General features: G+C 54.5%; 1 protein-coding gene across 2 annotated transcripts in view; it reads left to right on the forward strand.

Moving 5' to 3' along the window:
* The first annotated feature begins 4,233 nt into the window (after window positions 1–4,233).
* Window positions 4,234–11,112, forward strand: part of LOC123085933 (CLK4-associating serine/arginine rich protein) — a 15,557-nt gene continuing 8,678 nt past the window's right edge. Inside the window, exons 1-4 of one of the 2 annotated variants that reach the window (XR_006440153.1) lie at window positions 4,234–4,576; window positions 5,760–5,798; window positions 5,869–6,017; window positions 6,196–6,271. Coding sequence is in view for 1 of the 2 variants with exons in the window: in XM_044507641.1 (XP_044363576.1) it covers window positions 4,380–4,576; window positions 5,760–5,798; window positions 5,869–6,017; window positions 6,196–6,271 (461 nt within the window). In the remaining variant the exon portion in view is untranslated. The remainder of the gene's footprint in view (window positions 4,577–5,759; window positions 5,799–5,868; window positions 6,018–6,195; window positions 6,272–11,112) is intronic. The other variant, XM_044507641.1, reaches the window with a different exon arrangement.

The raw sequence follows: 11,112 nt of genomic DNA on the forward strand, positions 1-11,112 counted from the left end.
TATCCCCCTCTTATTCCGACATTCTACAGTTCAGTCCACATATGATACCCCCTTTTCCATTTGATACCAATGCATACATATGTAGTGTAGCTCCTTGCTTGCGAGTACTTTCGATGATTACTCACGGTTGCTTTGCTCCCCCTTTTCCCCTTTCTATACTCGATTGATGCGACCAGACGATGGAGCCCAGGAGCCAGACGCCACTGTCGATGACGACTACTACTACTACTCGGGAGGTGCCTACTACTACGTGCAGCCCGCTGACGACGACCAGGAGTAGTTCAGGAGGATCCCAGGCAGGAGGCCTGCGCCTCTTTCGATTTGTATCCCAGCTTGTGCTAGCCTTCTTAAGGCAAACTTGTTTAACTTATGTCTGTACTCAGATATTGTTGCTTCCGCTGACTCGTCTATGATTGAGCTCTTGTATTCGAGCCCTCGAGGCCCCTGGCTTGTAATATGATGTTTGTATGACTTATTTTTATTTGTAGAATTGTGTTGTGATATCTTCCTGTGAGTACCTGATCTTGATCGTACACGTTTGCGTGTATGATTAGTGTATGATTGAATCGGGGGCGTCACATCGGCTCACCTATTTTTTCAACAACGAAATACAAGTATTAAGCAATAACTTAATATACCCCCACTAACAAATATTAGACATGTCTATATATTAGCTAGCTATATATTACAGAATATTAACGGAGCAACTAATACTACCGGAGCAACTACAAATTTTTACACAACTAGTTAGTTAACATCTAAATATATTTACGTATACTACCGGAGCAACTAACAATAATCACACACCTAATTTATTTCACATCGAAACATATTAACAAATACTACCGGAGCACCTATGAAAAATAAAAATGTTGGTTGAAATATACCCTTGAAGCGTACATGCGAACGACGAACGGCGGCCTTCAATCACCGGAATCGGAGCGGGAAACTCCACCAAACTGCCGGAGCTTCACCTCCACCGCCTTCACCACACTGCCCCAACTTCTCCACCACCACCTCCACCTCCACCGCCGCAACAAGCTCCACCAATGAGCTGGAAAAAAACTCCACCTAAATGCTCACCACGACCGCCACGAGCTACCCCATCAGTAGATCGAGGTCTCTTTTGGTTGCCGTAACTGTTAGAATAAATCCAAGGCATACCGTCGATCATCCGAGGACCAAGCAATCACACGAGCACGACACCGAGATTTGTTAACGAGGTTCACCGATATGGCTATATCCCCGGGGCTTGACTACGGGCGCTCCTCCCCGTGACACCGTCACAATACCGCACACCGGCCACCCGGGCGCCGGCACACGCCGTCGGCTCCCCCTTGCACACCTATACTATTATGTTGGCATAGGTTACATCGTGTGTCTACCCCCACTATATAAGAGGCCTAGGATACAAGTGTCCTATTAGGACACGACTCCACATTCTATGTAAACACAATACAACTCATAGTCCAACTGTAACCTACCTTGTACACAATATTCGACACAATTCTAACAAACTCCACCTTGGCGAATATTCTCCACCACCCTGAATTTGTCCATGCATCAAACTTCCATGTACATTGGACTTGAGCTTATCTCGTGAGCACCGTTGCTACTCCAAAAACTCCATGTGACTCCACCTGCAACTTGTAGTCCCTTTCTTTCTTGACCACAATCAACACTCTAGCAAAATTAAGTTCCTCTTTACTCTAGTGTATGCTCCCAACTTCCAGAGCTTCGTTCAACGCATCACACACTGATCACTGACCTACGTGAAAATAAACATCTCACATATTGGGTGTCACACATAAGAGTTACCTGAACTCAACATCACCGCTCCTTTCTTGACCGCCTGTCTGAAACTTGAAGGAATTTCACCATTGCTTGTAATCACCCCGAGTCAAATTCATAGTTGTCTCACCACATGTATGACCACCAGAGCCCTGGCCCGTCTCCATGTCCCGTGCGCGCCGCACGTCTCGCCGCTATTACCGCGTCGAGCCTCTGCTGTCCCGGTCGAGTCTCAAGGGTCGCGAACCCACACCACTCAACCCCCACTGCAGAGAATCACCGATCATCACCGACCGATGACGAGTTTCACGCTTCCATCAGACCACTGGGCTCCAGTCCGAACTACATGTTCCTCGCTTTTTCCCGCCTGCTGAATAGGCTTCGACCCCGTCGACTTACGCCGTAGCCCCTCAATCCAGCTCCACCTTCAATATGACTCCATGGTAGATGATCAATCCACCCCTGCGCCTCATCGACTTCAAGCTCCGTGTATACACCACCTTGAATCAATCCCGTGCCATAGTCTTGTCGAAGCCACACAAGCCCTCAGACCCGCGTCACGTGTTTCCACGCTCCAGAAGTCGGTCACCATCAACATCACGCTCCTATGTTGCTGTCGCCGATCCCACCACCGTCTTCTGTATCAACCGACCTGCGTCGATCCGTCAGACTGTCTAGTCCGACTCAGCCCCACGGGCCTCCGCAACCTATCCACATGTTTGAAACCATCTCAACAAACCGACCCAGAAAAAAAACTCCCATGCAAACTACACAAAATTTTCCTTTTTTCCTGTCACTATTTGTTGTTGCTTCTCCGTGCATTTCATAGCAGAAAATTGATCGAACTTGATCCAACCAAAACTGCTCTTATACACACACATGGTTCTGGTTGCGTTCTTTTTTTCAAACAAATCTTATCAGGTGCCTTCGCTACTTCGTATGCTCTTTCCATGACTCAGCTTCAAGCAACCGGCAGCGATAAACATGATTGATACACGACAATCATACAGTGCAACTCCAAGGCTTCCAGCGCACATGTCTGCCACCGCATGGGCTTTAGTGTGCACACGCGCCAGCCCATAGCTGCTCCTCAGGCGCCTCGGACTGGGCCGCCGTCCATGCTCCTTTGATCACCGTATCGATCTCGTCGAGACTGAGTCCGACTTGGAACACCACGACACGATGCCGATCCGACCTCGCCAGGATTTTCTCGTATGTACGCTCGCCCGATCGATCAGCCAGATCGATCGCCGCATGTCTCGCGCCGCCGCCGATGCTTTCGCCTGCCGCCAGCACACGCGTCTGTCTCTGATCTTGCCTTTTCCAATTTTGCTGAGAACCACGCCGTAGCCGGCTGCATCCCAGACTCGATTCCCCCTTCTCTAGATCAATAATCCGTAGCCTCCTCACAACCTTGCTCATGATACCACTTGTTAGAATAAATCCGAGGCATACCGTCGATCATCCGAGGACCAAGCAATCACACAAGCACGACACCGAGATTTGTTAACGAGGTTTACCATATGGCTACATCCCCGGGGCTTGACTACGGTTCCCCGTGACACCGTCACAATACCGCACACCGGCCACCCGGGCGCCGGCACACGCCGCCGGCTCCCCCTTGCGCACCTATGCTATTATGTTGGCATAGATTATATCGTGTGTCTACCCCCACTATATAAGAGGCCTAGGATACAAGTGTCCTATTAGGACACGACTCCACATCCTATGTAAACACAATACAACTCATAGTCCAACTGTAACCTACCTTGTACACAATATTCGACACAATTCTAACACTAACTGAGTAGAATCCATTCACGGTGCCAAATCCGCAAATAAAATGTTCATTTAGGTGTAGAAATTGGGGGCATTTTGATGTACAGAGAGGAGAAGGAAAGAACAGAAGAAGAATGCTCGCGTGGGAGGAGGAAGAAGACGCAGGGAGCCGGCCGTGCCGCGCGAGGTGGGTCCACACCCTGTCGGCCCGCAGCTGGCCGATCGGCCCGCGGTAAGCTGACAGGGGCTCGCCCCGTGACCGCTGCGCCGTCAGCTCCCTCTCTCTCCCCTCGCGACGTGGCCTGCCCAATCCGCGCGCGACATGTCGCAGACTGGCCAGCTGTCGGCCTGCTACTGGCCGAGTGCACCCAGTCGGCCTGCTGTGGGCTGACTAGGCCCAGTCGGTCCGCAGCGGGCCGACGGTGTATTATTTCTGAAATTCTTTTTTAAGCGTAATATTTGTGCAAATTAATTAAAAAATGTATTATTTAAAAAAATTAACCTGTATGATGGTATCTCCGTCTCTCGTGCTTTTATAAGGGTAGTGGGTGCAATTTACACTATGCGAAGGATGTGAAGTGGATTTGATGCAGTCAACCAAAAGCTCAGGTGATTGTGGCAAAATTGCTTTGGGTGACATGTGGCCCCCCTCGAGAGGACATGTGGCCTCCCGGTCGTGGGGTTTCGACATCCCGGTCACCTCTCTCGCTCCACCGTAGCGGCGCATCCTCTGACACCTTCGTCTAGGATTAGGTTAATGCAAAACCGCCTCCCCGGAGCTTCCAGAACCTTTCGGGAGGAGGGGTGCGATGTGGCATGAGGCGCGGCGGTCGGAGAGGAAGGTCCACGACCTCATGGACGGTGCGCGGCGCCGGGCCCAGCGGCGCTACGCCTACCTCGCCCGCCGACGCGGCGATCCGCACCAGTCCCTCGAGGTTTCCGGTGCCCGGTGCCGCGTCCACCGCGACGACTCACTATATCAGGCCACGGAGGACCAGCAGGGATTGTGCGTGCCGCCGCTCTCTCACGCACACTCCGTCTCTCCAGTTGATGTCATGTGATGGGCTGTGTTGTTTGTTATGACAGCAGCATGCTGGATTTGGTCGAGTTAGCTGTCCATCTGATGGATCGGCAGTGCCGTCTAATGGATGCAGATTATGTTTGATTATATCGTGCAACAAATAGATTCCTCTTGCAAGTGTTTGTAGTAAACCAGTATCTGTACACCGGTAATTCATCAATTGGCTAGATTGTATGTATCTATTACGTTTCTGTAACTCGTCTCTTCTATGAATAGTTAGGACGCTGGCTATCGGTGCATAGGATTTTGTTTCCATTTTCAAGGCGGCATATTTACTTGTTTGTGAATGTGCCAAATAAAGTGTGGTATTTTCTAGAGTTGATTGGGCCCATTTGATGGTGTGGGGAAGTTGACAAAATGTTTTTTTTGTAATAGATTGGATTCTGCCATGTGCTGAGGCATAGATTGATCAGTTCCTAGCTGTGATTGGTTTAGTAGGTGCTCAGATTTTATATTGTGTAAATATTTAGTTTTGGCCATGTGTTGCAGGAAACCAGGAATTTGGTTTTGCACATGCTGATAATAATGTTGGAGCTTACAGAATTTTCATGCTTGCTCTAGAAAATTAGCTAAATTTATTCTTCTGGCATAGTTGTAGAAGCAAGCTCATTGATAGCAAAACTCTCGATTTTTCAGAGCATTTCATCTCGTTTGAACTGTAGCCGCTTTTATCTTATGACTGAAATGTGTTCATCCAAATGAGCTTAAATCTAGGCAGCATTAGTGCATACACAAAGAATTGTATCCTAAACATATTTAGGACAACATGTACATGAGCCAAACATAGCAGCTGTTTGTGTTTTAGATTTTTAAGTACGGCTGAAAGTGGACATGTTTGTGAGTTCTGATATATATGTCTAATGTATTACATGACCCTAAAAACTCATCTCACATGTGTTGGAGTACTACCAAAGTAGGTCCAGTTCGAATTTTGTTTAACATGACAATGACAGGGCTAACATATAGCTCCGATAGAAGTTTTGAATATATCAATTATATTATGTGTGTCTCTGTTTCTGGTTGAGTTTATCTAGAAAGAGAAAATCGCTACATGTCCGCTTCAATGCAACATCTGAACTACTGATTTACTGTACTCATTGTACTGCAGGATACAATGGAACGGGAAACAAGATATTCTGATTGACAGGTATGTATTATCTAAGTTGCTAAACCATGTTAAGAGCAAGAAAATTTATATCCATTCTCTTAATGTGCAGATTTGATGGCCGTGCACTACTTGACTTCATCCGTGACTCTAGCTTTCAGTCTTTTCAAACTCAGGAAAAATCTGAAGAAGAGGAGGAGCTAGAGGATTTTGTTAATTTTGAACGTTACCGGGACTTGATTAAGCATCGTCATAGAGGATGTCGGTACCTTTTTGGTTTCTCAATTTTGTTGCTGTTGTTGTATGATTTGCTGTCACTCTTCCATTTGCTTACTTATGGGTTCATCCTGATGTAAAGGATCTTACTTTTCCATCTGTCCGGTCTTTTTACTTTCTAATAATGCTACCTACCCAGACAGTTATTTGCCTTCCTCTGCAGTTTCTGATGAGGTGGATTTACAACATGTTGCGCAAGAGTTGGAAGCAAAAGCTATTCTTCCTTTTAGCTTTGAGAAGTAAGTCTACTCATCAATTTTAGTTTATATGTGGTAGGAGCTAGGGTTCTACCGGGTCTAGGCCGGAGGTTGTAGGGGAAGGAGGGAGTTGGACGCGGGCGAGCACGCGGCTGGGCGTTGTCGTGCGCGTGGGAGGAGGCGGCGGCGGTGACAAGAGGTGGCTAGGGTTTAGGGTTTCCGGCTCCTTTGGGAGCCGGGCAATACAATTGTCTTATTGCTTAATCTCCAAAAGAGTCTTACAGCTTGTTTATATAACCACGATACTAATAAAAATAAGATAACTTGTGGGCTAAGCCCCTAACTAAACCTCCCCGGTGGGCCTCCTACGGGTATAAGTTACCCGGTCATAACATCTCTCCCCGCCTGCGCAAATAGCCTGTCCTCGAGCTGGAAGTTTGGGTAGTGTTGGCGGAACTCATCGCGCTGCTCCCAAGTAGCCTCCTTCGGAAGGCCAATCCACTGGATCAACAAGTACCACACCCCGCGATGTAGCTGGGCCTGCAACACCTTCTTGGGTCCCGGAAGGAGGCACCCGTCGGAGGTCGGAGGAAGCGCGGGGGTGGCCGCCGGTGGCTCCCCACGGAAGGGCTTCAGCAGCCCCACATGGAAGACGTCGTGGATGCGAGCATCGGCCAGAAGCTGAAGGCGGTAGGCCACCTTCCCGATGCGCTCCAAGACGGCAAAGGGCCCGGCGTAGCGAGGACCCAGCTTGCGCTTGGCGCGTGGGTCCAGGGACTGCGTACAGCGGTGAAGAAGACACAACCACACCCAATCGCCCACCGCAAACTCCGCCTCGCGATGGTGGCCATCGTAGTAGTACTTGGCCAGCTGCTGGGCCTGAATGAGGTGCTGCTGTACCTCCGCAAGCATCTCGTCGCGGCTGCGAAGAAGATCGCCCACCGCCTTCGTCCGAGCTGTTGCCGGGTCAACCGGCAGGATGGGCGGGGGCGGTCGGCCGTAGACAACCTCGAATGGCGTGGCGCGCATTGCGGAGTGATAGGAGGTGTTGTAGCAGTACTCCGCCCATGCGAGCCAATCCACCCAAGCGCGAGGACGATCACCTGTGACACAACGCAAATACATGGCAATCACCTTGTTGACGACCTCAGATTGGCCGTCCGTCTGAGGATGGAAGGCCGTGCTCAGGCGGAGCTTCACGCCCGCCATTCGGAAGAGATCGCGCCAAACATGCCCCATGAACACCGGTCCCGATCACTGACGATCGAAGAGGGAAATCTATGGAGGCGGACGATGCCGTCGAAGAAGGCACGGGCCACGGACGCGGCAATGTAGGGATGGCCGAGCGCGATGAAGTGAGCATACTTGGAGAAGCGGTTGAGCACCGTGAGGATGACGGACTTACCGCCCACCTTGGGGAGGCCCTTGATGAAGTCCATGGAGATATCAGCCCAGACCTGAGACGGCACCTCTAAGGGCTGTAGCAGACCAGCCGGCCGTAGTGTCTCCATCTTGTTGCGCTGGCACGTCACACAAGGCCGCACCCAGTCCTGGACCAGGGCCCGATCACCGGGGATATAGAAGTTGGCGCAGAGACGATGGAGGGTTTTTTGCACACCCTCGTGGCCGGCCGAGTGGGCCAGTAGCAGAACCTGGTGACGGAGGTCGTCGTGCTCCGACACAAAGATACGACGCCCATGCAGGAGCAAGCCATCGGCTAGGCGCCACGGCTCCTCCAGGTCGCCCGCAGCAAGCCGCTGCTGAAGGAGCAGAGCGTCCGGCGCGGTCGCGGTGGCCCGACGGATGTCGGCGAAGAGGGCGAAAGAGGGCCCCGAGCGGATGCATAGCGCCGCCCCCTCGGAGTCCCCGACGGTGGCGTCGTGGTCGGCGTCGCGGCGAGACAGGCGTCGGCCACAGTGTTAAGGCGGCCCGGACGATACTCGATGGTGAAGTCAAAGCCAAAGAGCTTGCTGATCCATTGATGCTGCGGCATGGTAGACAACCTCTGGTCCAATAAGAACTTGAGGCTGTAGTGATCCGTGCGAACCCGGAACGAGCGGCCCCAAAGATAGGGCCGCCAATGGTGCACAACCTGCACCAAGCCAATGAGCTCCCGCTCATAAGCCGCGGGCTTAAGATGGCGCACGGCGAAGGGCCTGCTGAAGAAGGCGAGAGGTCCATCGCCCTGATGAAGGACGGCACCTAACCCCGCACCGGAGGCGTCGCAGTCCACCACGAACGGGCGGTCGAAATCAGGCATCTGAAGAACGGGGCCCGTCGTGAGGGCCCCCTTGAAGGCCTCGAACGCCGCCGTCGCCTCCGCATCCCAGGCAAAGGTGTCATGGCGCAGCAGACGCGTGAGCGGTGACGCGATGAGGCCGAACTACCGGATAAATTTCAGGTAGTACCTCGCGAGGCCCAGGAAGCCGCGAAGAGCCCGTGGTGAGTGCGGTGTCGGCTAGGCCGCGACGACCGCACCTTGTCGGCGTCCATAGCAACATCCTCGGCCGAGATGACGTGGCCGAGGTAGGCGACTGAAGGCGTCTCGAACAAGCACTTCGAGCGCTTAAGATGAAGATGGTGCGCCCGAAGCTCGTTGCAGACGATGGCGACGTGCTGAAGGTGCTCCGCCCACGAGGCGCTGTAGATAAGAATGTCATCAAAGAAAACGAGCACAAACCGACGCAAGTAGGGGCGGAGGACGTCGTTCATCAGAGCCTGGAAGGTCGCCGGAGCATTGGAGAGGCCAAAAGGCATCACCAAGAACTCTTAAGTGGCCGTGATGAGTCCGAAACGCCGTCTTGGCGACATCGTCCGGGTGCATCCGCACCTGGTGGTAGCCCGACCGGAGGTCGAGCTTGGTGAAGAAACGCGCCCCATGGAGCTCGTCCAGGAGCTCGTCGACCACCGGAATAGGAAACTTGTCCTTGAGCGTTAGGGCATTAAGGGCACGGTAGTCGATGCAGAAGCGCCACGTGCCGTCCGACTTGCCGACGAGGAGGACCGTCGCCGAAAACGGCGACGTGGAGATCCGGATGATGCCCAAGGCGAGCATGAGCGCGCACTGCCGCTCTACCTCGTCCTTCTGTAGCTGGGGATAGCGGTAGGGGCGCACTGCAACCGGCGCCGTGCCCGACAGGAGATGAATGCGGTGATCATACACCCGGGCTGGTGGAAGGCCCTGAGGCTCGTCGAAGAGGTCGCGGTGTTGCTGCAGAAGGTGATCCAACAATGGGTGCTCGGGCTCGGAGGCGGCCGCGGCAGCTGAAGCTGCGGCGTCGCCGGAGAGGCGCCACCCACGCCCTCCCACCGGACGCGGCGACCTTGGCGCCAGAAAGTCATCGTCAGGGCGTCGAAGTCCCAGAGGATGGGACCATGGTTCCGCAAGAAGTCGACGCCGAGGATGAAGTTGATGCCCGCGCAAGGGATGGTGAAGTGCTCGTCGCCGATAGTGATGGGCACGTTCCGCGCGAGCCCATGACACTGGAGGCAGTCGCCGTTAGCCAAACTGACCCGAAGTTGCTCCTCGCCTGTCGGCTGAAGCGCTAAGCGGCGCATGGTAGCCTTGGGCAGGAAGTTATGTGTGGAGCCCGTATCCAAGAGGGCCACCAGGCGCTCGCCGTGAATCATCACCGGCAAGAGCATAGTCCGCTCGTCGCGGATGCCGGCAAGCACATGGAGTGAGACCACGAGCGCCGTCGTCAGGGCGGCCGCGGGAGCGGCCTCCGCAGCAACTGGGGCGACAACTCGGCGGGTGTGTCCTCCTCGACGTAGTCGGCCGTCTCCAAGTAGAAGAGGCGCGGGCAGACGTGGCTCGGCACGTAGAGCTCATCGCAGTTATAGCAAAGCCCCTGGCGCCGACGCTCGAGCTGCTCGGCCTGAGAGAGTCGACGGAAGGGCTGTGTCGCGGCCGGGATGGTAGTCGCAGGAGAGGCTGGCCCGACGCAAGTGCTGGGGGCTGCCTGTCGTGCTGTCGGCCGCCTTGAGCCGGTGCCGCCTGCTGCAAGGCCTGCGCGCGACACTCGAAGGCGCGGGCGTAGTACATGGCTGTCTGGAGGTCCTGGGGTCCCCGAAGCTCCACGTCAACACGGATGTGGTCCAGAAGACCGCTGACGAAGAGCTCGGCCTGCTGCTGCACCGTCACACCCGGCGCGTGGCATGCCAGGGCTTGGAAGCGGTCGGCGAAGTCCTGCACCATGGATGTGAAGGGGAGGCGGTCGAGCTCCGCTAGCTGGCTCCCGCGGATCGGCGGCCCGAAGCGAAGAAGGCATAGCTCGCGAAAACGCTCCCAAGGGGGCATGCCGCCCTCGTCCTGCTCGAGGGCGTAATACCACATCTGTGCGGTGCCCCGGAGGTGATAAGAGGCGAGCCAGGTGCGGTCCAACGCGAGTGTGCGTTGCCCCCGAAAGAACTGCTCACACTGGTTGAGCCAGTTGAGGGGGTCCTCAGTCCCGTCATAGGTGGCGAAGTCGAGCTTGGCGAATCGTGGCGGCGTCTGGGTATGACCGCCGTGGCCGTACGACTCGGTGGTGTGGAGCAGCGAGGGTGGCGCCCGGTCGGTGGGGACCGGGGGTCCCCCATGGAACGGCGGGTCGGCGTGGCCCGCGTAGGGACTTGGGGAGCCGGACGGATCGCCGTACAGCAAGGTGGGTGCCGGCTGTTCCCCGGCCGTAGTGTAGATTGGCTGCGGCGACGACCCGGACAGCCAGGCCGGAAGCGGTGACGGCGACGGTGGAAAGCGGACCTGCTGGATCGGGACGCCTCCCGGCGTGGTCGGGCCTAGCCCGGTGCTGAGTGGCGGCGGGGCCTACAGCGGCGGCGGTGGGCGCGGGAGGCGCTGCGAGAGCCGGCGCCGGCCACGGCGGCCACTGCGCGGTGGTGGC

The sequence above is a fragment of the Triticum aestivum genome, chromosome 4A (genome assembly GCF_018294505.1).
Source record: "Triticum aestivum cultivar Chinese Spring chromosome 4A, IWGSC CS RefSeq v2.1, whole genome shotgun sequence".
Classification (NCBI taxonomy): domain Eukaryota; kingdom Viridiplantae; phylum Streptophyta; class Magnoliopsida; order Poales; family Poaceae; genus Triticum; species Triticum aestivum.